The sequence below is a fragment of the Lutra lutra genome, chromosome 1 (assembly GCF_902655055.1).
Source record: "Lutra lutra chromosome 1, mLutLut1.2, whole genome shotgun sequence".
Classification (NCBI taxonomy): Eukaryota; Metazoa; Chordata; class Mammalia; order Carnivora; family Mustelidae; genus Lutra; species Lutra lutra.
In genome coordinates, this window is record NC_062278.1 from 124,820,394 (window position 1) to 124,848,290 (window position 27,897).

Consider the following 27,897-nt stretch of genomic DNA (forward strand, 5'->3'; position numbering starts at 1 on the left):
TTAGAGTGCATCAGGATCAGAGAGCCTTAAAACATACACTGCTGGGCCCACCCTTGGTTTCTGATGTAGTAGCTCTTGGGTGGATCCCAAGAATTGGCATTTCTTACTCATCCCCAGGTGCTGCTCTGGTCCAGGGATGTATCTTGAGACCCTCTGATCTACAGTGTCCTGTGACCCCTTAGCAGGTCCTCCAAAGTCAGGCCCTTCCTCCCTCCTCTGCTCTGACTTCAGGCCTCAGGGGTGTTCTTCACATCAGGCTTTTCATGTCTTTGGAACTTGGCACATACCGACCCCCATACCTGGCTTACTTTCTAGGTCTGACTGCCTGGCGTTCATATTGAAGAACTTCCTTTTGTCTAATTTCACTGAATCTCAGCCATCAGCCATGTGATATCCACCTTGTAAGCAGGGTGACTGGCTTTCATCCATAAGTGATCTGGGTCAGGCTGGGGCAGAATTAGAAACATGTAGGGAAAGCAATTGCCTGCTTACCTAGAGCTCTCCTCCGTTGGCCTTGGCAATGTGTGTGAGGGCTCCTAGAATCACACCGGCCTTCTAACTTAGGGAAGAGAACTGCCAAAGCAAGTTACCTCCCTCCCCCAACTCCAAACTTCTGTCTGCACCAGTCCCAACTGCTGTCAGACAGCCTCCGACACCATAAAGGAAGCATGCCAATAGCTCATGAGACTGGGAGACCTGTCTGGGCAGGGCCACACCTCATTCATCCACCATTCCCCTGTTTCTGGCACAGGGCCTGGCACATCATGGGCACTCAGCAAGGATTTGCTGAATTACATAGAATGTAGCTGCAAACACAGAATCCCATCTGTTCACTAATGGCATCCAGGGAATATTTGATTGCTTTCTGGGGTGCTGGGGGAGGTAACTTCTTGTGCCTCTTTGTGTCGTCTTGGGATAGAGTCAAGTTTGACTTCTAGTCCATAGCCCTTGTAAAGCCAACTCTCCTTTGTAGTTGGTGCCAGAAAGAAAACTAGAGCAAGATTTATAAAGTAGGTACAGAATAAATTTATAAAGTAAAATAAATAAAGGCAGGGCAATGAAGGTGCTGGAGTAGACTTCAAAACTTTCACTGCTCATTTCCTTTGCCTACAGCTGGGCAGCGGAAAATGATTACATGAAAATTAAATTGTGCCAAGGGCTTTGGCTTGTCAGCCTCAATAAAAGTCTGATGCAGATAGAGGATCCTGTACCATCCGTAGCCCTCCAGAGTATTTTGCAGGGCCTTTGGGGATCCCCCAAAAGCTTGAGAATGAACTTACCTGAAAATCATCTACTTTTCACTGGTAAATTCTTTCAAAGAATTAAACCCACTCCTTCACTTTTTTTCTTGAAACTGATTTGGTTAATTTCATTGAAAGGATGGTTAAGAAAAAGTCCTCTTTTCTTCCTCTTGCTAATATTGAATCATAGAGCCACAAAGACTGCTAATTTTGAAATGTGCTGGGTAGGGCTTTCTACTGATTATGTTGCTATTGATTCAAACAGTCAAAAGTCTTTAGGATCATTTTTAGAGCAATGGCATGAGCAGGACTGAAATGGAAATCAGTCCAAGATAATGAACACCCCTGCTTAGAAATCATTATGGGCTGAGTCATGCTGGGAAGGCACTGTGCCTGAGAGTTGGCCCTGAGCTCAAAGGGTTAGTGCTGAGTGGTCAGTCAGCTCCTGTACCCAGGGCTTGGTGTTCTCGATAAATGCTTACCTGTGTTCAAGTCAGTTTGACCAGTTAACAGGTGTTTTTTTGTTATTTTTCTCTCTGGGACATGGACATTTAAAAGAGCTTAATTAAGGACTATGGAGTTGTTTGTTGTTCCTTTTGGAGGCAAAGAACCCCTGGGTAGTTGAAGGAAGGGTGTAAGCAATCTACTTCCCTTTGGTAAATGGGAAGACTGCTTTCCTTGAATGTATGGTAGAGGTGACCCACAGGTCAAATCTGGCAGGCTGCAGGGTTTTGTATGACCCACGGGCTCAGAAGAATTTTTCAACTTTTAAATGGTCAAAAGTAAAAATCAAAAGTAAGAAAATTTCATGATGTGTGAAAATAATATGGATTCAGATTTTCTGCTTTTTCAGTATTCATAAATAATTTTTTTTTTGGAACATAGCCATATCCATTTATGTATTGTCTGTGACTTGTTTCATGCTACAGTGGCATAGTTGAATACTTGCAACAGAGACCATATGGCCTGCAAACCCCAAAATATTTACTATATGGCTCTTTATAGATAAAGTTTGCTGACCTCTGCTGTATGTATAGGCATGGAGGATATTGCTTCCTGCCAGGAGACCTCTCCCTGGAGGGTCCATGTCCACAAGGTACAGCTCTTGCTACCTGTAGAGATGCGTGGTTTAAACCCTGCTTGATAGGATGATTGAGAACATTCAAGAAAGTGGTAATGAAATAAGATTCCACTCAGATCACATTGTTATCTTCAGAGATTTGGACCTTGGTCAGATTTAAAGCATTTGATTAACCTACTAGAATATACTTTTGGTGTTAAGACAGGTGACCAACTGGTTGATTGCTTTATTCCATTGAGCAGCTCATTCTGTACTGGCCTTTTCCATTTCAACCTCCTCTTCCTCCCTGTCACCTGAATCGTTTAAGAGGTTTCAGCCTAGGGGCGCCTGGGTGGCTCAGTGGGTTAAGCCGCTGCCTTCGGCTCAGGTCGTGATCTCAGGGTCCTGGGATCAAGCCCCGCATCGGGCTCTCTGCTTAGCAAGGAGCCTGCTTCTGCCTGCTTGTGATCTGTCTGTCAAATAAATAAATAAAATCTTAAAAAAAAAAAGAGGTTTCAGCCTATTTTCCAGCTCCAGAGAGCAGAATATGGTCATCCTCTTGGCAAGATAAGCAATGGTCTGGCCTGTGGCCAACCTGGTCACCTGTTCCTCCAGGGTATAAGCATGCATCTGCTGCTTCTGATGTCTGGATGAGAGGCTGCATGGTGTCTGGGCCATCTGGGAGTTCTGGTTCCTGGACACCAGCATATGGAGCCTGGAAAAGGCTTGGCTGATTAATGACATTTTTCGCTAGTTATTAGAATAACTGGTGGAGGGCAAGTTACTTTACTCACCACTCACCTGAATAGTCCCTGAAGCTTCTGCTACTTTTATATAATCACTCCTTCTGGTTGAGTAGGGCACTGGGGACATGATAAATGCCCACTGACCCAGCAGTATTATTATGCCTCATCTTTGGAGCTGACGTGCAGTCTGACTTTGCACAACAGGAGTTGATGGAGAGGGTCCGGACTTCTTGTTCCTGTTGTTTCTCTACATCAATCTAGTCATAAACGATTCAACCCCTGTGTCCTTAGCCAAGTGCCACTTTCATCTGATCTCCCAATACCCTCCCCAAATTATGCTCCAAATAACCCGCTCAACCATGAGTAAGTGATGCAACCATTGGAGACAGCCAGAGGGCATGAAGAAACCCTTCCCACCCACAACCAAATCAAAAGGACTCTGCAAGGTGCTCTCATGAAAATCAGACTTAGAATATTTTAAATAGAAATTCAGTTGAAAAAGAATTGGTTGTGATGAGCAGTGGGTATCATATGTAAGTGATGAATCACTGAATTCTACTCCCGAAACTAATATTATACTCTATGTTTAGAGAATTTAAAAACTCGAAACATTAAAAAAATTCTTCTAATAACAAAAAATTGGTTTTAAACCATAAATTTTGCTTTTACTGCCATAATTTTGGGAGAATTTTGTTACCTCCTAAGTGCCCAACTGGAGAATCTTTTTTTATTTAATGACGGGAATGATGGGGACTAAGCAGTGTTAGAGATTTTCTCATTGTAGATGTGCAGACACAGCCTGATAGAAAAAGGGTGTTTTGGTTGGGAGAACTCACTGAAGTGTCTATTTCCAGTCAATGAATATAAAATCCCAAACTTCTGCCTGCATTTTTCCCTGAGAAGGGAAAAATAAGAGCACTGATTTTGTGATTGTGTGCCTCTTCCTCCTATGACTTCTCTCCCTGCTCTGTGTGTTTCATTTAATTTCTATGGCTGTTGGTTCCCCCTCTGCAATGATTATCTCCTTGGAGGGGAGGTGCTCATCTTACTCAGCTTTAGCATTTCATAGGGCTGCTGGTTGAGTGCTTAGCACATAGTAGGTCCTCAGCAATGCCTGTGAGCTGTATAAATAGGAGTATACGTAGAAGCGGGGTGGTGGACACTGGACCAAGACTGGTCTTGTCTCTAACTCTGAATGGCTCTGAGCAAGGTGCTAAAGCTCTAAACCCCAAAAAATGCCTGACAGTAGTTGTCCCAACTCCCCAGTGGAATTGTGGTGAGGCTGAAAGGAGGGAACAGATATGCAAAAACCACTTTCAGTGGTGGAAAAAACTGCATCAGGTAGTTTGCTTGAATCAGAAGGTTGCAGGGGCTGGTCATGGATGGAGGTCAAACTAGAGGACACTGATGATGGACCCTCTTAAGCTCTGTTTCAGTGACATGGGGGAATAGTTGAATTCTCAACTTTCTTTTGAACCTGAATGCCGCTCTACCTAGGGGCCAGGCTCTGTGCCTCTGCAAGTAGGGGCTGGGCTGGACAGGGGCAGATTGTACAGACTGAGGACAAAGCCAGAGACATTCAAAACAGACACTCTCAGAGCCTTACAAAAGTCTTAGAATGGCCCTGTTTTTGCCTGCCATTCTCCTGGTCACAAAAGAGCACAGACAAGTTACTATAGCAACAGTTCTCCTCTTGACGTGTCCATGTTAGGATGGAGGTGGAAAAGATTTTCTTATTAAAACAAGAAAGAAAGAAATTAGGTTTTCGGATATATTTGCCCTTCACCCAAAGTGTTGCTCCTTTTATGAGAAGAATAAAGAAGCAGCCGTTACTATCACAGATACGCTCCTAATTCCTAGCATTCAAATCTCCAAACTTTCATTTTAGATTCGGCGCAGTTGATGACAGTCCAGATATATCTGAGAGGGATGCATTTTCTCAGGAGGCAAAACAGCATGAAAACAGGTGACAAGGGACCCTAAGGCTAGATGCTGAGAGCCTTGTCAACCTCTGGCTGCCTTCTGGGTGGGGCAACCCCACCACCCCGTCCCCCAGTTCTGTGCCCACCATGATGCTCAGCGGCTCCTCATATCAGCCCTTCCTTCTGGTCCCTGGGTGCATGCTTGTCATGCTGTCGCTTGGGGCAGTGCCTCTGTGGAGTGCTTCCTGGTTCCTGTGATACTGTGTGGGGGCAGTGCCCAGCAGGGCATCCAAGGCAGGCTGCCAGAGCACTCTGGCTGGGGACCGGTCCCTGCTGTGGCCAAGGACCTCTTCTTCGTTTTGGACTTTTCATCTAAGCTTACATGACCTCAGAAAGGACAAAGGGAAAGGCTCTCCAAACTAGGGAGAGTGAATGGGTGCATGCATGTGCATGACCCTTTCCCTATACATTAATTCTGCCTCAACAAGGACTTTCCTGTAAGAACGGAGACCTCTTATGTGTGTTATCTGACCATCTTGCCTGTGTGAAGCCATCCTGAAGAGTCAGGTAAGGAGAACCTGCTGGTCTATGTGGAAGAGGAGACAGGGGCAGGTGTACACACAGCGAGCTGGAACCCAAGGGTCCTGGGCACAGGGAGTCCGGGGGAGGGGAGCGACATAAAGGCTGACTTTCTCCCCTGCAGAGAAGAGCACAGGCAGAACTCTGCAGCCTGGCTGACAGGATGCTGGCTGAGGCCAGGGCAGACGTGGGGGACTACAGGACAAAGTCCCGCTGGTAGTCCCCACTAATGACAACCCTGGGAGTCTTGGATCCTTTGCCGCGCTGGGACCCAGGGAGTGCCCAAGGCCTAACAGGTGGCTTCCAGGACGCTGGGGAGGCCTGCCCAGACCTGTCATAGGAATCAGAGGCGACATGTGATAGACTTGGGCATACATCGGGTGGGGCTTACAAAAGAGACCTGTGGGTGGGCGTAGGCAGCAGGACGCTAGTAGGGCAGGGCTGAGTCATCCCACTCCAGCGGGGTGTGCCTGGCTCCGCTCTGCCCATGTCTGCCCTTGCCCATCCCTTCCTCCTCCTCTTCGTCTTCGCTGTCCTCTGACTCACTGCTGCTGGAGCTCACGTCTTCCTCTACTTCTTCCTCCTCCTCCTCCTCAGTCTCTTCTCCACGCCCTCGTTCTTCATGTTTCTGGATGTTGGGGAGAGAAGGGACATGCTCATTAGGGGCTGAGCAAAAACTACTTTGGAACTTAACATGTTTCTCCCTCCACTAAGGCAACATTTCAGACCCTTGGAACTCCTTTGCCTTCCCACTAAACCCATGGCACTGGGGACAGGCCTCCTGAATGGGAAGTCCTCTGGTGAAAGGCAAATCAGAGGGCTAAGGACCAAGAAGAAATAGCAAATTCCAAGATCTGGACTCAAGGTAAATGGTGGGTTTTAAACACAAGACATCGAAGCCTATCCCTTTCAGGCCAGGGTTTGCTTTCCAGCATTTCTGGAGCCTCTCTGTATGGAGCTTTCCAAGTCTTAAGTGTAGCTTAAATGCTCTTTTCTCACAGAGGAACATTCAGCCCATTTCCAGGTGAGATCATATTCTCTGGGAGCAGACGGTCTTCTAAGCCAAGACGCAGGTATGCTGCTCCTCAGAAATACTCCTTCGGAAAGGAAAGTTCATGATCTTCATTTTCCATGCCCCCCTTCACTGTCTGAGACTTGTGTCCTCAAACTCAGCCTCACTCTTTTCCAGTTCCAGTCCTGCCCAATTTTTGGTGATTCTAGCAAAGTCTTAGTTCTGGATTTACATTTTGAGTTGATGAAAGAGCCATAAGAGATGTATGCCCTTGCATGGTTGCCTCCCCTCCCTGGAATGGCTTCTTTTCTACCTTGCCTGCCCGCCCCCGTTCTAACCCATTCCTCAAGGCCTCCTTTAGGCTAACCTCCTCCAGGAAATTTTTTCTGAACACTGCCACCTCGATGGCTTTCCCTGCTCATGCTTCACTGACCTTTGGCAGCAGCAGGTTAGCCCTCAGTAAGAACACTCATGCCTGGGGCTCACACTTCTCCAGGCCTCGGGGCTTGTTTTCCACAGCCAAGGCTCTGCTCTCCGAGGGTGGAAATGCTGGTGTGCCCTGGGGCATGCTCAGCACTATACCTACACCCTATGCTACAAGCTGAGCTACAGCGGCAATGCTGGCTAGGATCCCAGAGCATGAGGCCAACTCAGAGACCTTGGGGACCACATTGGGAGAATCTTCATGCCTCAGTGACTCCTTCTGATCTTCCTCTGCTTTTCTACTCCTGCCTTTGCCACCACTGAGGACCCATGGGCAGCCCAAAGGGCACTGTGGTATTCGTATATCCAGAGCTGGGGCCTTAGACCCTTGTGGGTGGATGCTGGAGGTTGCTGGCTAACTGAAATGATAGGACGTTAGGATCCAGCAACATTCAGTTAAATATTGGCACTGCTACTACCAGCTATCTTTCCTCTTGGACTTGGTTGCCACTCAAGAAGTGAGGATGAGAACCTCTGTTTCACAGGGGGTGGTATGTACAGAGCACCCTGTGCACTGTCTTGATGGGGGCTCAGTGAATGGCAGGTATTGCTGTTGTGTTTTTGTTTTAGCCTATCTGAGCCTTTAAGTGAGCTCTGCAGGCAGCATGGAGCAAAGCCATCTAATTTACACTGTTAATCAGGAATTCAATACTGAGTCTTTAAGTGTTAGTCAGCTTTGAGTTAAATACTATGGGGGAGGCAAGGGAGAGACACCACATGGCTGCTTGCCTTAAGAAATGTCTGGTTCTGTCGGTAGGGTGAGAGCAATTCATGTATTTTTAATCAGTGAATGTAGCTGATGGGAAAATATGGTCCATGCAGGGGGAGTGGGCTGAAGGTGCTCAGAGAAGGCAAGGGTCAGTGGGGCTGGGCTTGTTGGGGCAGGGCTTCCAGCACAGGGAAGATGGAGCTGGGGGAGGGGAAGCGTCCTGCCTCAAGATTCTAGCCCCTGCATTAGGATCACCTCCATGGGGTTGACTGTGATTGTGAGCGCAGAGTCGTCCCAGTCCATCTCCGCTTCCTTGGCAGCCTCCGTCTCCTGGGTGAAGTGCTGGTGGGCGATCCGGACCCGGTACACGCCCATGGCCACGACAAACACCAGCATGCACACAGAAATGATGATGACCACTGTGGCGATGCTTGGGACCACTGGAACAAGGAAGGAATCCACATGACATGGTAAATGGAAAGACTAGCTCAGTCTTGAGATGGAATATGAAGGGAATACCCATGTGTGGGTTAAAATCTGCCCTACCACTTCTCAGCTGTAGATAGAACTCTGGGCCAGCACCTCACCCTGCCTGGGTTTCACTTTCTTCATCTCTATAATGAATTTAATAATTCTTACCCATGGGTACTTGTGAGGAATAAATCAAGTATTTGATGTACATTCTCTTCTATCTTTTGCTTTCCCCTCAAATTCTGGAGCGGGGGTGGGAGGGCTTCCACTGAGAGCCAAGCACTATGGAATTTCACAGGGACAGACACACCAGACAGTGATACAAATGGCAAGACTGGAAGTGAAGTAAGGGTGAGAGATTGCAATATGGTTTGCATGTGTGTGTGTGTGTGTGTGTGTGTATGTGTGTGTGACAGCACATAGGAAGGGGCTCAGGGAAAGCATCATATAGGCTGTGGCTCTGAATCAGGCCTCATAGGACTTGGAAGACTTTACCCTAGCACTCTGTACCAACCTCTGTTATAATACACTTGTAACTTCTTTCCCTAACTAGCCCCTTACTGAGGCTGTGAGGACCTCCGAGGTAGGGCTCACAGCTTTCCCATTCCTGGGTCCCTCCTTCAGTTCTGGGCACCTATGGCTGCTGCACCATACCTGTTAGTGGATGGTCTTGAAGCACCATGCCCACCTGATATCTTGAGGTCCTTCCTCCCACGCCACCTACCTGAACTTCGCTGGATGCTGTTTTGGGACTCAGGGTGGTGGACAGACTGCAGGAAGGGAGGCTGCACAATAAGGTGGTTGACGTGCTCCTTGTCTGAGACTCTGGCCTCATGAAGGACACTGACCTAGGAAGAGAAGGAAGAGGTGCTGCTGACCAGGAGTGGCAGGTGGACCAAATGAACGAGGAACAAGTAGATAACTCTGAAATCCCCTAATGATGACAGGACCCACTCACCTCCAGGTTGAACTCATTGCTAGCATAACGTCCATTGAGTTCTGAGCACTTGACTCTGAACTGCCGGGACTCAAGGGAACTTGGATGCCAGTTGCGGTAGCGGATGTGATGCAACACCTGCTCATAGCGACTCATGGAGCCCACACCTGTGCCAAGAGACCACACCTGTCGTAAGAAGGTAGAGGATGGGGGGGTTGGGGGATATAGGATGTGGCTGCTGGGACTTGTGGTTCTCCTGAATTTATCCAGGGTATGAGTTTAAGATGTTTAGGGGCAGATGATGCATGGATACAGAAGTTCTAAGGAGCCAGCTGAACTGACCCACAGGCTTTCCAGATTCATCAGGCTCTGATCAGAATAGTTCCATCCTGTCAAATGCTGCTATATTTGCTGAGATCAAACATAAGAGAAAGCATGCACTCACTTTCTATGTAACTCACTGAAGGAGGGGCTAGCAGTCCATGCTCTGAGGTCAAAGGTCCCTGACACCTCCTCTACAGGTGACAGAGCACTATGACACTCATGACTCCAGCATGAAGGTACTCAGAGAGCACCAGGTTAAGGGACTGAGTGTGCTCTTACCATAGATAGAGTAGCCTGCTGTGGAATTGGTGGCATCCAGGTGTCGCTGATGGAGCTCACTGTGGTTGAGTTCCAAGCACTCCTGTCTTGGGTCCAGGTCCCCTCCAAGCACCAAAATGTCACAGAAATCTAAGTTGTGAAGCATTTCTTCTAAGACTGCTGATTTGGGGGCTGAGGGAAGATAGACATATGGGAAATACAGGCACAAGGACAAATCAGACAGCAGGCTTGCATGTCCTCTTCCTCCTCTGTGACTGCACACCAGGGTCAGACTGGGTCAGGAGAAGAGACTGCGCCATCCCAACCACCATGGCTCAGATGGATGCCCAGGCATGCCCTGAGGTTGGGTGGCATGGATTTGTGTGAAGAGCATGAACATAATAGTCAAAAGCTGTGAATTTGTATAACAGCCATGGAAATACTTACAGTTAGATAAACTACGCCTCTCAATTTCTTCATCTGTAAAGAGGGCAAGGGTCTTGAGAGGATTGAAGACAGTGTCTGGCACCTTGTAGGTGCTCAATAAATGACCGTTCTTATTTGGGACCAGAGAGAAGTGCTCTCCTATCATACTCTCCTCGTTTTCCCCATGTGGTCCTGGTGTGTGTATCTGTCACCCCAGCAGACCCTGAGTTTTTCAATGGCAGAAGCACTTTTTGTTTGTTTTTGTTTTTAATGACCAACTCCTCAATATCTAACCCAGGGGCTCATATGGCGCATACTGCTACATATTGCTCAAATAGAGAAGCACAATTAATATAATTAAATGATTAAGTAAAACTGGTTACTTGCAATCTCTTGGTCAGTCTAGCAATCCTGGCCTGATTTTATGACCCCAAATTTCCTAAAGAGACATCTGAGTATTTGAATGCTAGACACATTGGCATTCCCAGCTTAGAAGTGATTGGGACTTCTGGGGAAGATGGCAGAGTAAAAGGACCCTAAGTTTACCTCATCCCACGGATATACCTAGGTAATACCACATCAGTATAAATTGGAAAACAACCTGAAGGCTGGCAGAACAAATTCCACAACTAAATGTAGGGAAGAGACACATGAGAGAGGGTAGGAAGGGAAGAGATGTAGTCAGGAGCTAAATGGGTCTGTGGGAAGGAGGGGTGCCACAGACTTAGAAAGGGGAAAACACAGATCCTCATACCAAACACTCCAGGCACACACTAGAAAGGGGAAAAACACAGATCCTCATACCAAACACTCCAGGCACACGGGAGACGAATCCCCATATTTGGCTTTGAAAACCAGCTAGGCATAATTTCATGATTTGTTACAAGCAGTAGGGCTTAACACCTGGAACATTAAAAATCAGTGGGCTTGGGGCGCCTGGGTGGCTCAGTGGGTTAAAGCCTCTGCCTTCGGCTCGGGTCGTGAGTGATCCCAGGGTCCTAGGATCAAACCCTGTGTCAGGCTCTCTGCTTGGCAGGGAGCCTGCTTCCTCCTCTCTCTGTGCCTGCCTCTCTGCTTACTTGTGATCTCTCTCCGTCAAATAAATAAATAAATAGATAAATAGATAAATCAATCAATCAATCAATGGGCTTGGCTCTGGGAGAGTGAAGATGAGAGGAAGCACAACAAACAGCCTGTGAAAATATAGCATAGAAGCAGCAGTTTGAAAAATGCCTGCGTTATATGGAAGGGAGGTTTGTTTACTAATCTCAGAGCATGTGTCGAAGGGACAGGTCACTGGGCAACTCTTCCAGGCATGTGGGCACCAACCCCCCCCACCCCGACACTCGCCGCCTTGAGACACAGACAGACATCTGAGGGAACCAGCACAGTGCCAACAGATGCTACCTAAATTGCTAACAGTGCCACGATACCCAGGTTCTCCTGCAGACATGCCCTCTCCAGCCAGGCCTCCACTCCTTCCCACTGCACACCTGCATAAATCTTCCTAAAACCAAGTTCTCTGCACCAAGTTCTCCTGATCAGCCCCCTCCAATATGACCCTGGCCAGAGCCCCTCCAAAGTGGTGCCACAGGCCTGGCACTGTGCAAACTACCCTGAAAGGGACCAGCACAAGTCCAAAGTGATTCCTGCCCCAGGGAGAAGGGAAGATAACCACACATACCAAGCCTCAGCCCCAACAGGCTGGGGGCAGACCTCTGGTCTGACTTCAGGCCCCAACCACCAACCAGTGTCTTAAGGAACAACACAGGGAAATCACCCTGCAGGTTGATGCTACTGTATCTCTGACAAATGCTTGGTCTGATTCAACTCAAGCCCAAGACAGGCCCAGACTGACTTAACACCACAGGGAAAATCCTGGTCACAATAGGCAAAGAAAGCCATCGCAGACCACTGGGCTGAAGGCAAAAGCAGCTCAGCCATGGCCATAGGTCACACAGAACACACACATAGGAGATACTATTGAAGCCCCAGGTTCTGGTGAACAGGGGACACTACAAAGCACTACAGGACATGTTGATTAGGCCACTACTTTCAAGAGCAGGAGACCTTGCGGACTCTCCCAACACACAAAAACACACAGAAGTATAGATAAAATGAGGGGAGAGAGAGGAATATGTCCCAAATGAAAGAACAGAACAAAATCACAGCAAGAGACCTAAGCAAAAATGAAGAGTACTATTCAGATGCTTAACCGACTGAGCCACTGAGGCACCACAAAGAGAAAATTTTAAAAACAGCAAGAGCAAAGAAAAGAGTTACATATAAGGAAAACCCATAAGGCTATCAGCTAATTTTTTAGCAGAAAGGTTGCAGGCCAGAAGGGAGGGCATGATATATTCAAAGTCCTGAAAGGAAAAAATCTGCAGCCAGGAATATTCTATCCAGCAAGGCTATAATTCAGAACAGAAAGAGAAGTAGTTTCCCAGAAAAACAAAAGTTAAAAGAATTTATGACAACTAAACCAGACCTACAAGAAATGTTACAGGGAATTTGCTGCATGGAGTAAGAAAAGTAAGAAGCACAAAAGCAATAAAAATAAAGTATATCTATAAAAATCAGTCAAGGAACTCAAAAAATAAAAGTCTATAAAATATGATACCATGTACCTAAACTGTGGGGGTGGGAGGGTGGAGTAAATAATGGGTTCAAACTTAAGTGACCAACAATTTAATATAGATTGCTATATGCAGAAGATGTTATTTACAAACCTAATGATAACCATAAATCAAGAACCAGAAGAGATATGCAAAACATAAAGAGAAAGAAATCCAAGTATATCACTAAAGAAAGCCAATACCCCATGTGAGAAGAGAGCAAGAGAAGAAAGGAACAAATGAGAACTACAAAAAGAACCATAAAGCAAGTAACAAAATGGCAATAAGTACATACCTATCAATAATTACTTTATTATTTTTTTTAAAGATTTTATTTATTTATTTGACAGAGAGAGATCACAAGCAGGCAGAGAGGCAGGCAGAGAGACAGGAGGAAGCAGGCTCCCTGCTGAGCAGAGAGCCCGATGCGGGACTCGATCCCAGGACTCCGAGATCATGACCTGAGCCGAAGGCAGCGGCTTAACCCGCTGAGCCACCCACGCGCCCCTCAATAATTACTTTAAATGGACTAAATGCTCCAATGAAAAACACAAGGTGATGGAATGGATAAAAACCCAAAACCTATCTCTGTACTGCCTACAAGAGACTCATTTTAGACCTAAAAATACATGCAGATTGCAAGTGAGGGGATGAAAAAGCACTTACCATGCAAATGGAAGTGAAAAGCAAGTCAGAATAGCAATACTTATATCTGACAAAATAGACTTTAAAACAAAGACTGTAAAAAGAGACAAAGAAGGACATTAAAATAATCACAGAGGGAAATAATCAAACAAGATGATATAACAATTATAAATATTTATACACCCAACATGGGAGCACTTAAATACACAGAGCAGCAGATAACAAACAAAGGAAGTAATCAATAGTACAATAGCAGTAGGGGACTATAGTACCTCACTTACATTGATGTATACATTATCCAAACAGAAAATCATCAAGGTAATAGTGGCTTTGAATGACACATTGGACTAGACGGATTTAACATACATTCAGAATATTTCATCCTAAAAAAGCATCATATACATTCTTTCTAGTGCACATGGAACATTCTCCAGAATAAATCACATAGTAGGCCACAAAGCAAGCATAATAAAAACCATAATACTGGAGGTTAAATAATGGGCAACTAAACAATGAATGGGCCAACCAAGAAATCAAAGAGGAAATTAAAAAAAAATACATGGAGACAAATGAAAACAAAACAGTCCAAAATTTTGGGATGCAGCAAAAGCTGTTCTAAGAGGGAAGTTTATAGGGCTGCCGCAAGAAGGAAGAAAAATCTCAAACAACCTTCACCTTATGGAACTAGAAAAAGAACAACAAACAAAACCCAGAACTATCAAAAGGATAATAATAATGACTAGAGCAGAAATAAATGATACAGATACTAGGAAAAAAAAAATAGAACAGATCAATGAAACCAGGAGTTGGTTTTTCAAAAAGATCAAGACAATTAATAATCCTTTGTTACACTCATCCAAAAAACAAAAACAAGAAAAGAGCTTAAAATAGGAGAAAAAACAGCCAAGACTATGAAATACAAAGGGTTGTAAGAGAATGTTTATGACAAATCATATGCCAACAAATTAGATAACCTAGAAGAAATGGATAAATTCCTAGAAACCTATAACTTCTCAAAACAGAATCAGGAATAAACAGAAAATCTGAGCATGCCAATTACCAGCAATGAAACTGAATCAGTAATCAAACACCTCCCAACAAATAAATGTCCAGGACCACATGGTTCACAGGTGAATTCTTTTAAACATTTAAAGAAGAGTTAATACCTATTCTCCTCAAACTATTCCCAAAAAAAGTGAAGGAAAGCATCCAAATTCATTCTGTGATGTCAGCATCACCCTGATACCAAAACCAGATAAAGACACTATCAAAAAATAAAACTATAGGCCCATATTCCTGATGAGCATAGATGCAAAAATCCTCAACAAAACATTAACAAACCAAATCCAACAATAGATTAAAGAAATCAGTCACCATGATCAAGTTGGATTTATTCCTGGGATGCAAGAGTGGTTCAGTATTCACATATCAATGTGGTACATCACATCAGTAAGAGAAAAGGATAAAAACCACATGATCATTTCAATAGCTGCAGAAAAAGCATCTGACAAAGTACAGCATCCATTCATAATTAAAAAACTCTCAAGAAAATAGGGTTAGAGGGAAGAAACCTCAATATAATAAAGGCTATATAGGAAAAACCCACAGGTATATCATATTCATTGGTGAAAAACTGAGAACTTTTCCCTAGACAATATCCACTCTTACCACTTTTATTCAACACAGTACTGGAAGTCCTAGCCACAGCAATCATATAACAAAAAGAAATAAAAGGCAGCCAAGTTGTTACGGAAGAAGTAAAACTTTGAGTATTTGCAGATGACATGATACTATGTCTAGAAAGCCCTACAGATTCCACCAAAAAACTACTAGAAATGATAAATGAATTCAGTATGGTTGCAAAATAGAAAATCAATATACAGAAATTGCTTGAATTTCTATACACTAATAACAAGATAGCAGAAAAAGGAAATTAAGAAAATAATCTCATTTGGGATGCCTGGGTGGCTCAGTTGGTTAAGAGTCTACCAAAAAATCCTAAAATGTGTATGGAACCAGAAAAAACCCCGAATCACCAAGGAGATGTTGAAAAAGAAAAAACAAAGCTGGGGCATCATGTTGCCTGACTTCAAGCTTTATTACAAAGCTGTGATCACCAAGATAGCATGGTACTGGCACAAAAACAGACACATAGACGATGGAACAGAATAGAGAGCCCAGATACGGATGCTGAACTCTGGTCAAATAATTTTCGACAAGGCAGGAAAAAATACCCAATGGAAAAAAGACAGTCTTTTCTTTTTCTTTTTTTTTTTAAATATTTTATTTATTTATTTGACAGAGAGAGAGAGATCACAAATAGGCAGAGAGAGAAGGGGAAGCAGGCTCCCCGCTGAGCAGAGAGCCTGATGTGGGGCTCAATCCCAGGACCCTGAGATCATGACCCGAGCCGAAGGCAGAGGCTTTAACCCACTGAGCCACCCAGGCGCCCCAAGACAGTCTTTTCAATAAATGGTGCTGGGAAAACTGGACAGCTATATACAGAAAATGAAACTCAACCATTCTCTTACACCATACACAAATATAAAGTCAAAATGGATAAAGACCTCAATGTGAGGCAGAAATCCATCAAAATCCTAGAAGGGAACATAGGCAGTAACCTCTTCAACATGGGCCACAGCAACTTCTTTTAAGACACATCTCCAAAGGCAAGGAAAACATGAGCAAAAATGAAATTTTGGGACTTCATCAAGATAAAGAGCTTCTCCACAGCAAAGGAAACAGTCAACAAAACAAAGAATGGAGAAGATATTTTCAAATGACACTACAGACAAAGGGCTGATATCCACGATCTATAAAGAACTTCTCAAACTTAACACCCAAAAAACAAGTCAGAAAGTGGGCAGAAGACTTGAGCAGACACTTCTCCAAAGAAGACATGCAAATGGCTAACAGACACATGAAAAAGTGTTCATCATTAGCCTTCAGGGAAATTCAAATCAAAACCACATTGAGATACCATCTTACACCAGTTAGAATGGCCAGAATTAACGAGGCAAGAAACAACAAATGTTGGAGAGGATGTGGAGAAAAGGGAATGCATGTTGGCGCAGCCACTTTGGAAAACAGTATGGAGGTTCCTCAAAAAATTAAAAATAGAACTACCTTATGACCCAGCAATTGCACTACTGGGTATTTACCCCAAAGATACAGGTGTAGTGAAAAGAAGGGCCATCTGTACCCCAATGGTCATAGCAGCAATGTCCACAATAACAAAACTGTGGAAAGAGCCTAGATGCCCTTCAACTGACAAATGGATAAAGAAGATATGGTCCATATATACAATGCAGTATTACTCAGCCAACAAAAATGATGAATACCCAACTTTTGCATCAACATGGATGGGACTGGAGGAGATAATGTTGAGTGAAATAAGTCAAGCAGAGAGAGTCAATTATCATATGGTTTCACTTACGTGTGAAACATAAAGAATAGCATGGAGGACATTAGGAGAAGGAAGAGAAAAGTGAGGTGGGGGGGGAGTCGGAGGGGAAGATGAAGCATGAGAGATTGAACTTGGAGAAACAAACTGAGGGTTTTAGGGGGTAGGAGGGTGAGGGGATGGGTTGGTCTGGTAGTAGGTATTGAGGCACCCCATTCGCTAGGGACCAGGGTGGTTTAAGTCAGTGAGTAACTCGGACTACCAGACGAACAGCCAGTCGGGGACTCAGGCCCACTCTACCAGCACATCAGCAGCAGCTGCTCCTGGAGGCCGAGGGGGAGAGCTGGAAGTCCACTCCTGGAGGAGGCTGCGGAGGATGGTTCAATGGGTAATTTCCCTATAGCTCGGGCGCTGGGTTTCCCTTTCTTCCTTCTCTAACCTTCCTTCCTCTTACCCCCCATGCCCTGCCAGCTGAACGCACTGTAGCTTTTCATGCAACGGATTGTTTCTCCCTGGCAGAACATTCCAATAATGCCACCTCCACCGGGAAGCCCTTCCAATAATGCTGGAAAGTCTCCTGAGAGCTTACACTAATCTGGTGGATCAGACCCAACTTTAACCGTATGTCTACTAAGGCACAGCCAGATTTTTCCTTTGTGCCTCCTTAGCTTCTCTTCTGATTATCACAATAACACATGTGCACTATTGAACATTCTGCGTTTGCAGCCAGGTGAAGGGGTACAGAGACAAATGGGCTCTTCGCATCTTAGAGAGCGGCACTTCTAGTGTCAGGTGTGCTTTCTTCTTGGCACTTTTCTGTGTGTGTTGTAGGAACTCTATAATTTGCAACTTGCTTTCTTTCATCTGCCCTTTGACATAAATGCCCTCCCTCCAGCATCTTATCATGTACATGCATGGACGAATTATTTGCCAAATGGCTCATTTCCCTCCTGTTATTTGTGTTGTTTGCAGGTGTGTTTGCTCTGCAATTGGAAATTCCCTGCTGTGGTAAACAGTCTGCTGTCCTGCAGGGGGACTTGGCATGGCTCTGAGAACAGAAGGCTCCTGTCCTACGACCTAGCACACATCTGTACCTGTGGGCCTCAGGTCACCCAGGGCTTCGGCTTTGGCGAAGGTGCTCACGATCTTGAGGTCGGGGAAGAGGGTCACCCCTCGGGCACTTTCAAACTGGGCGGCAGGTCTCCAGAGGCGGTCTGTGCCCCGGAGGCTGATCTGGGGCTCAATGGCCTGCAGCACCATCACAAAGGCATCCACGTCAGGGACACTGATGCACACATCTTCTCCAAAGCACCTGGGAAAACAGCTGCGGTCACGGCACTGAAGAGTAAGCCACGAACGCATCCACCACCACGGACCGGGGATGAGGAGACACATAACCACCTCTAGCCCTTGCTAAGGGTCTAGAGGTCTCCAGACTGCCTTGGAGTCTCGGAGCATGTCAACAGACATTCAGACTGAAAGCTACAGCATAGTCAAACTAATAGCCATCTAGGGACTTAAGAGGATTGGCTTCTGGGAGAACTGGGAATCTTCGGTACCCGAGACAAGTAACTGTTAAACCTCTAATTATCCTTTAACAAAGTAATCAGTGGTAACATTAATTAGCCACTGCTTGGTATAGCACTAAGATTTTGTATGCAAACTGCCATCTAACTGGTTGGGTACAGGCATCGTGCTGAGACCCCAGGGCTGAACTCTCCCGTGCTCATGTCTGTCATCTCTCGATGAGGAGCTCCCACAGTGCCTCTGTGGCAGGTGTGCCACGGATCCTCTCTTTTCTCCTGGTACACTGCCACAGAAATACCTGGAAGGCAGACAGCTGTGACCTCACAAGCAAGACCTGGGAAGTTAGAAAAGGTCCATGGTCTGGCTTAGCCACAGTGGGGCTGGGCAACCCTGGGCAAGGTGGGACTCCTGGGAACCTCAGTTTCTCCATCAGTTTCTTTTTTTTTTTTTTTTTTAAAGATTTTATTTATTTGACAGATATCACAAATAGGCAGAGAGGCAGGCAGAGAGAGAGGAGAAAGCAGGCTCCCTGCCGAGCAGAGAGCCCGATGTGGGGCTCGATCTCAGGACCCTGAGATCACGACCTGAGCTCGAAGGCAGAGGCTTTAACCCACTGAGCCACCCAGGCGCCCTCTCCATCAGTTTCTTTCAGTGGGGGTGACCATAATTAATTCCCTCCTAAGAGCAAGGATTAAATGTGATGGCATATAAAAAAGAAGCCAAGCCCTGAGTCTGCCTCACAGTTGGAGCTCAGTAAATGTAAGTGGATCCAACACCCTCATCGTACCGCATCAGGCACGCGAGTCACTGGCACTCTGTGCTGCTCACCTAAGCCAAAGACCTAGGCTAGAGCTCTGGGGCCCAGAGGGCCACTCTGGGAACACTAAGTGGACTCCAGCTGGTGGCGGCCGTCAATCTGTATCCTTTTGGTAAGTTCCCAGGGGAAGTGCCGTCTGGTGGACACCATGCTGAGCCACTCCCTCCTCTTCTGTGTGGTGGGTGAGATGTGGGAGCGTGGTATGCTCCTCACCCTGGTTTTACCTGGCCTCTGCTGCACCAGTCCCAGAGGGCACCGTGCCCCTCATGGCTTTACAGAAGCCTGGTCCCTCTATTTGACCGCAGTGTGGAGCTGAGCTGGAGATGTTTGCTCCCTATTGCAGGCCTCCAGTGGGGGCCCTTAGTGTGAAGGGGGGCATACCTCCTCTGTCCGTAGAGCTGTTGAATCTGAGTGCTGACTGTGGGGTTTAGTCTGGCACCTGTCCCTGGCCCCAGTAACGTGGCAGTCAGCAGACTAGTCTTTCCCAGCCTTCTTCCTATCCTGCTGGCTTCTTATCCTGGCTCCGGGGATTAGGGAACTCCCCTTTCTGCCTCCCAGGAGTTTTTCTGGGGTCCCACCAGGCAGTTGCCGTGGCTGAGAAATGATTTGACAGACCAAGATGTGAGTTATCCCCAGGCTCCACTCATAAATAGTCTCTCCTTTACTGGGCTCTGACCCCTGGGGACAAGAACTATACCCTCTCTTTCTCTTGAACACCTGTGGTATTTAGCTGCTCTACAAAGCTGGGTTGGTTGATTTAATCCAATTTATTAAACATTTTTCAAGTACCGACTATGTACCGGCTACTGTAACCTTAAATCAGACCACTAAAAACCGAGCTTTCTGCGAATTTACAGGATGCAGTAGTACATCAGATTCTGGATTAAATAGAGGAAGCTGAATTTGTGTTGGCAAAGCAACCAAACATTTTCTTTAAGAAGAAAACAAGAAGAGAATACAGATCCATTGGGGCTTCCTTCTAGGGGTAGCAGAGAAACTGCAAATAGCTGAAGAAAGATGAATCTGTTTTGCCAGGGAACATTCCCCAGGGACCATCCCCACTGCCTCAGCTGGGCCCCCGGCTGACCAGCGTCTGTCTACTCACTGGACTTTGGAGGAGACTCTCAGACGCCGCACACCCGCCGTCGGGAACTGCCTGGAGTTGATGTAGGACACCTTCTGGAGGGCACGATTGATGTTCCCAATGTCGTCACCTTCCATCACCAGGACGGACTGCGAGGGGTTGAAGTGGTACTGGAGGAGGAAAGGGGGTCTCGTGGGAGACAGTGACCAACAATGGAGCCCACTGTCTGCATGGATAGGCCAGGAAGGCCCAGTGTCTCCAGGGTGTCTGCAAGTGCAGCAGCCATGCGCACGGCTGACTTTTAAATTTTTTTTATTTTTTTTACACTCTAATTTTTGTTATTATGTTCAGTTAGCCACTGTATAGTACATCATTAGTTTTTGATACAGTGCTCAGCGATGCATCACTTGGCCTATAATGTTAACCCAGTGCTGTGGAGGACTGTTTTCACCCCTCAAACAATTCCTGCTATCCCTGGGGGGCTTCTAGGCCTCCCCGTAAGATCCCCAGGGGGTTAGAAACCCTTGAGCCACAGGATAGGATTCTGAAGGCCCGTCCCAGGGCTCCTGTGGTCTAGCCTGTGTGGGGGTGGTCCCTGCTGTGGGCTGCTGCGAGGTCGTAAGCAGCCTTTCAGCCCTCAGACAGCCTGCCTCCTCAGCTGGCTGACCAGAAACGTGGGACTTTGGCTCATTTTCCTGGTCTTGTCTTTGGCCTTGAACTGCTCCTCAGCTTACCTTGTGCTCCCCTTCCTGATTCACGCCACCTTCTTAGCTACCAACCTTACAGCTCACATTTCAGTTAATGGCTCTCCTTCTCTCTTAGATCTCATTTCTGGTCTTGCTTCCCCAGTGCCCTACCCTGCTTTCCCAGGAGTTTGTTCACTTGCAGTGTACATTCCTGCTAGCTGTCCCAGGCCTATATCTGTTCATTCCACTCAGAGTCCCTGGTATCCCGAGCTTGGTAAAGGTCCGGGGGCTACGATGCTCCTCACCCAGTCCCTTGAGTCCTCAAACCAGACAACCAGATACAGATTCCTGCTTCTCCCTGAAAAGCCCCGGCAGTTGCTCTCGCAGGCATCTGGCAGGGAGAGCTGCCCTGGTACAGGTTCCACTAACTGATTTTCACATACCTCTCAGCAGGAATATTATCAGTAAGATGTCAGGAGCTTATCAGTGCATTTAGGTGATGTGTCCAAAGTTCATATCACAGGAAAAGGAGATCTGGATATATTTTTACTTAGTTATTTTTAGGTAATCTCTATACTCAATGGGGGACTCAAACTCACAACCCTAACTGAGTCAAGAGTTGTGTGCTGTTCCAAATGAGTAAGCCAGGTGCCCCGATCTGGATATATTTTTATGTAGCTACTGGGCAGCATTTTTTTGGATCATATATTCACATAATTCAAATATACATATGTACTAAGTGCAAGTGTCCATCTTATCCCTATCTACCCAGTTTCCAATATCCCATCCCATAAGTAGTCACTGTTATGTAATTTCTTAGGGCCAGATTGCATTATTGTTCATTATTAGTTGCTTCCCCTCCCAGTAGGAGGCTTATACATGCCTGTCCTAGTGTCCATAGGCTTGACTATGTGACGTATGGATCCCTGCCCGGCAAGGTAAACATTTTTTGACTTGTTGTACTCAGTGGTGCTCCTGTGACTTAACCGGTCAGTGAAATGTGGGCAGAAGCATTATTTGGTTCACACTCATATGGAAGTTTCACAGCCAGTTCCCCAGTTTGCCGTATTCCTTTCCCTTTGAAGTGAAACCTGCCAGGTTCCCTTAGGGCCTGGTCCATCAGCCTGGGTCTCACAGTGGGGTAGTATGTGGCTCAGAGCCAAAGCCCATATATAATGGACACTGGGTGGGAACAACAACAAAAAAAAAGTTGTATAAGGCACTGAAATGTCTTAGACACTTGTTACTGCAGCATTACCAAGCCTGTCCTGAGAGCTATTCTTTAGCATTCTTATGAATACAGATTTCCTTTTTTCTCCTTTCTTCTACCAACGGTAGCTTTTTATATACTTTATTTTGTAAAATAAAAAGTACAAGAAAATAAAAATAAAAAGTATAATACTTTATTGTACTTTAATTTTTTTTACTTAGCTCATATCTTGGAGACTTTCTGTACTAGCACATCACAAGCTTCCTCCTTTTTTACCGCTGTATAATATTCTGTGTATATAAATTATATTTAACCAGTTTCTTATGGACATCTGGATAATTTCCAATCTTTTACTAATAATGCCACAATGAATAATCTTGTACATATTTCATATGTGTGCAAATATATTTATCTACTGGATAAATTCCTCCTTGTGAAATTGTTAGGTCCAACAGTATATGCACCTTAAATTTTGACAAATGTTGCCCAATTCCCCATTGCTAGGAATGATATCAATACACGCTCCCTCTCCCAGTGTGTGGGAATGCCTCTCTTCTCAAAACCTCAACAGAATATGCTGTCGTTGGGAATTTTTGCCAGTCTGATAGGTGATAAATGCTACCTTAGTGTAGTTTTAATTTACATTTCTCTTGCCATGAAGGAGATGGAGTATGCTGTTAAAAGAGTTTAAGGAAAAATCCATCTATATTAACTTTTCCCTGATCTGGCTTGTCTTTTTAAGAGTTCCCTGTTCTGTGCCTGGACTCTAAAAGGAGGTAGGTGTCCCCTGAGCACTATTGATGATACTGACCTACATAAGTCCCTTTAATGTGATCCCTAGCCAACTGAGAGCTTACTCTTTTCCTTCTTCAACTGTCCTTTGTTTTACTCTTACCTCCTCCTTGAGGGCACCCCAGTTTCCCTCTTTTAGGTCCCCACTGGGCTCCTATAAATGCTTATGAAATGGTAGTACAATGATTACAGCACAGTGACCATGAGCTCCCTGAGGACTGGGACTCCAACTCTTATCCCCAAATCCCAAAACCTAGCCCTAGTGCCCGTAATCCCATTAGATTAATGAGTAAATGTTCCCCCTTGGTCCACATTTGACTCAGTGTCTTTGCCAGGTTACTCCTCAGGTTACTTTTCATCCACTGTCTTCTCAGCCAAGGCTCTGTGGGAGTCATTATCAGTGCTCACTAAGCCCTGCTCTTCTTTGCATGCTCAGCATCCTGGAGGCTACACTTGGTCTCAGCCACTTGCTGTGGTGGTGGTGAGGGGGGCATGTGACTGCGTCTGGCCAATGAACTGTGAGAGGAAATGAGCCAGCGCTCCTGGGCTGAGGCCCTAAAGAGCCCTGGGGGAAGCTCCAGCCTTTCCCTCCACCCCCACTTGCACTTTGGTGGCTAGGGTGTTGGGAGAAACCTCACTCCACCTCCTGGGCTTGATGTGAGAGGATAATAAAGTTTTAAGCATTAAACCATAGGGATTTTGGAGTCCTTTGCTACTGCAGTATTTTAGCCCATGTGGAAAAATTCAGCCCTTCCCAGGCAGGATTCTCACCCAAGGCTATGTGACATCTTTGAAAGATCAGGGGTGCGTGGATTGCTGTACCCCACTTCCAGTGCAGACTACAGAATACAACTTTGAATGATTTACGTCCCCTTTGCGGACTTTATTTCCTCATTTAAAATAATGGGGATATCAGTATCTACCTATCTGAGGGTTTAAATAAGGTAATGTATATAACAAATCTAGTGCTTAAAGGATGCTCAGTCCAAGATAGCTTTTATTATAATTCCTAACATTGTAATTATTTCCTCACGGAGTCTGCCCCCACAGGTACTGCTGCCTTCACTGCTGCTCTTCCCCTGTGATCCAGTTCCCTTCTGCCATCCATGCACTGAGCATGGTTTCTCTGGCCTGGGAGGTCTGGTCACAAGCACCAACCCCTCTGCTTGGTTTGGGAGTGCCTGGGTATATGTGGTGATCCCAGAGTCATCCTCTGAGCTGACTTCTCCCTTGCCGTGGACTTGCCACCAGAGCGTGCTCAGCCATAGAGCTGCCCTGTTCTGAGAGCTGCACAAATCGTCCATTTCAGATTCAAGCAGAGGCAAGTCCATTCTTCTAAAATACCACTTATGTTCTTCCTGTCCTCCTACCTCCCTACCTCTCCCCGACCCCACCCTGCACCATCCCTGCTACAGCAGAGTCATGGAGCTGCTGCTGCTGTCTGCCTGCCTGCCTCCCTCAGGCAACTGTGAACACCTTGAGGGCGGGGTCTATTGACTTTTCCTCAGGGTCACCACAGGGTCTAGCACAGGAGAAACAGGAGACAGAATGATAAGCCTTGTGGAGGAAGCTGATCCAAACTTCACATAAGGGCTGGACAGGAAAATCATGGGGTGCCTGGCTGGCTCAGTTGGAAGAGCATGTGACTCTTGATCTGGAGGTTGTGAGTTTGAGTCCCATGCTGGAAGTAGAATTTTTTGTTTGTTTTTTGTTTTTTAGGTTTATTTATTTGACAGCACAAGCAGCAGGAACAGCAGGCAGAGAGAAACAGGCTTCCCGATGTGGGGCTTGATCCATCATGACCTGAGCCAAAGGCAGGTGCTTAACCAACTGAGCCCCAGGCACCCTGGGTGTAGAGATTACTTTAATTAAAAAAAAAAAAAAAAAAAAAAAATCAGTTCTTCCACAAGTTTGAATCAGCAGTATCCCATGCCAATCAGCAGAGGGCGCATTCCCACTGTAGCCACCTAAGGAGAGGATGGCTAGGCTAGGTGTTGGATCTCCAGTTAATACCCTAGTCTGGCCACCTGAGTATCCTGAGGGCTGCCACAGGGCATGAAGGTGGGTACTGACCTAGCCATCAGTATAGTTCTTGCAGGATCAATAAGACCTTCTACCAAAGTAGGTTTTTTGTTTTGTTTTGCTTTAAATTGCAGTGTTCCCAGCCCCAGGACATGACTAAGGGTAACTGGTCTCTGTGTAGAATACAGAATGGCGTTAGCATTATCACGGGGACAGGGGTTGGCTTCCTGGGGGTCCAGCAAAGAGTGACGGACTCATTTTCTTTTGGAAAGCTGTGCTGTGGCCACAGGGATTCCTCTCTTTAAGCCACGAAGCTGCTAGACTGATGGCCTTTGGGAATAGTCTGTTCTCCCAGAGGGTCAGCCAGTATCACCAGGCACCTAGCAGACTAGGACATCAGTGAAATCCTTGCCCAAAGCCCAGGCCTATTTCTCAAGAGGAAGCTGGCTCTGGCACTCTAGGCACCTTGCCATTCACCTGGATACCCGCCAGCCCCTCTGGGTTGGGCCAGATGAAGACTTGCCAATTCAAGTGTCCTCTGCCATAACTGCCACCCAGGTTTAGGTTTCTTTTCTTTTCTTTTTTTTTTTTTTTTAAAGATTTTATTTATTTATTTGTCAGAGAGAGAGAGAGGGAGAGAGAGCGAGCACAGGCAGACAGAATGGCAGGCAGAGGCAGAGGGAGAAGCAGGCTCCCTGACGAGCAAGGAGCCTGATGTGGGACTCGATCCCAGGGCGCTGGGATCATGACCTGAGCCAAAGGCAGCTGCCCAACCAACTGAGCCACCCAGGCGTCCCCAGGTTTAGGTTTCAAATGAAGCTGGCACTGTGGCAATGCCAAGTGCAAGGCCAGCCCAGCTAGAGAAGAGAACTGATTTGTTGAGAACCTATTAGGTTCTAATAGAACCTATAATTAGGTTTACTAAGGGAGATCTGTATCTATATATCTATAGCTATCATCTCATCTATCTATACTATCTTTTCTATATATAGATCATATATATATATGTATGTGTGTATGTATATATATGTGTGTGTATGTTGTATGTGTATGTTCTATATATATAGAATCCAATCCAATGCCCACATCACAAGGAAGTATACTTTAACACATGAGGGAATTGGGGCTTAAAGGATTAAATTGCTTTGTCCAAGGTCACACAGCTAGGATTTGTACTATGGTTTGAACCTAGGAGTGCCTTGTCCCAAAGGTCTTACTCTTTTCCCCTCCTCCACAGACTGGCAGACATGATGCTATGAAGATCAGAACGGGATTCTTCAGGAATGTGGCCATTCCACAGAGTCACAGTGTCTCGTATGGTATGGGACAGTAACCACCCCAACCATTTAATGACTGCAGACACGCAGAACAAATATTCAGCAGGGGAAAACAAGTGAAAACAGGAACCCAGGCTGGTCCCTGCGAGCAGATGGGAAGTTTTGTTAATTACAGGAGGCCCTTGCTTTCCTTTGACCACTCAGGGAGGAGGCAGGAGGCCAGGAACCAGGAAAGAAACTAATAGTCATTGTTCAGAAATGAAATGAGGGATAAATGAAGGAAGGGTAAGAAGCAAGGAATTCTGAATCATTTCAAGTATGCCTTCTAGTCTGAGTTGCTGGTGTGGAGGAAGGAGCACAGGCTCATCTTGGGCAAGTCCCTGAGCCCCCGTCTCCTTATTTCTGAAATGGGGCCATAACATTTAATCTGTTGCGAGGAGTAGGGATAATGAACTTGGAATAGTCCCCAGTGGGGACACCATCAATCCTGTGTCTTATCATTAACTTCCCCTGCAGTGCTCTAGTTCTTGCCAGCTGTGCCCTAAGGATGGAAAAGGATCCTCTGCAGTGACTGGTGATCAACAGGTGGCATCTGGAATAGTCGAAAGAGCCTCAGCCCCCTCATCCCCCAGTTGTGCCCCTCAGTTCACAACTCCCTCTTTTCACAGGCTCTGGTGCTCTGCAGAAATGGTCTGCCTCTTAATTTATCATTCTAAGAATGTGTGGCTTTTTGGTCCAGTATCTTTGCTTTGCTTTCTTTGTCCTGTAGTGCTTGAACCCTGAAACTGGTCTCATGGGGTGCCCCAGAGCAGAGCAGATCCACTCGGGGTTTCGGTAGGGAGTAAACCCAGAATCAGATGGAGATGGAGCCTCACTGGGCTGACAAAATGCTAAGGAAACAACTCAAACAGCCGGCTGAGGATCAAACCCCAGCTCTGCAGGTGAGGTAGGAAATAGGCCATGAAGTAGACAGGGGGAAAGTTGTCCCTCCCAATAAGAAGCAGTCCTGCAGCTTTCCTTCAATGACAACGGATTAACTACTGAGTGCACCTGTGTGTGTGTGTGTGTGTGTGTGTGTATTTAACATCTGGAAAGCCATTCTTGCCTTGCCCTTGCCTTGCCTTGTCTATGCACTTCTCCCACCTTCCCCTTTGATCCAGGCTCCAAGGGAAGCATCCTAAACTATGCTCTTGCCCAGATCATGATCCTCTCCCTGTCCCATGTCAATACCTGAACATAGTTTACGGGGCTCCATGATGCAGCCTGGGCTTAGCTCTCCGGCCACACTTCCTACCTTTCCTCCTGCATTTTGGGCACTGTAACATCGGCCTTCTTGGCATTCCAGTGCACACGGCGGGGCTCCCCAGCCCTCTGCCATCATTCAAGCTCTCAGATCTTCCTTGAGTGACTGCCCAGCTCTCCTCTCCTGCCATTCTCCTGGTTGATTCTTCCCCATCCTGAAACATTCTGCTCAGACCTCGCCTCCTCCAAGAAGCCTTCCCTCACTGCTGCTCCTCAAGTTCTAGAACTCTGGAGCAGGACCACTTGTGGTTCAAATTCTGGCTCCTCTCATTACCAATTCTGGGATCTTAGACAAGTTTCCTTTCTCTTAAAGTCCTCAATCCCCCATATGCAAAATAGGAATATC

The 27,897-nt window shown here is 46.1% G+C and overlaps 1 protein-coding gene and 1 long non-coding RNA gene across 3 annotated transcripts in view; one reads left to right on the forward strand and one right to left on the reverse strand.

Annotated features, from left to right (window-relative positions):
• The window catches only part of CLSTN2 (calsyntenin 2), a 636,880-nt gene that overhangs the window by 10,043 nt on the left and 598,940 nt on the right, over nt 1–27,897 (reverse strand). The window contains exons 11-17 of one of the 2 annotated variants that reach the window (XR_007128496.1): nt 20,284–20,432; nt 17,929–18,146; nt 9,764–9,934; nt 9,182–9,327; nt 8,948–9,071; nt 8,008–8,192; nt 4,222–6,176 (exon numbers count right to left, since the gene is read on the reverse strand). Coding sequence is in view for 1 of the 2 variants with exons in the window: in XM_047735636.1 (XP_047591592.1) it covers nt 5,976–6,176; nt 8,008–8,192; nt 8,948–9,071; nt 9,182–9,327; nt 9,764–9,934; nt 17,929–18,146; nt 20,284–20,432 (1,194 nt within the window). In the remaining variant the exon portion in view is untranslated. Of the gene's footprint in view, nt 1–2,822; nt 6,177–8,007; nt 8,193–8,947; nt 9,072–9,181; nt 9,328–9,763; nt 9,935–17,928; nt 18,147–20,283; nt 20,433–27,897 lie in introns of those variants that run through there. The other variant, XM_047735636.1, reaches the window with a different exon arrangement.
• Nucleotides 6,121–8,431, forward strand: LOC125103792 (uncharacterized). Its single transcript, XR_007128501.1, has 2 exons — nt 6,121–6,413; nt 8,073–8,431. It is a non-coding gene; the product is annotated as an uncharacterized LOC125103792 (long non-coding RNA).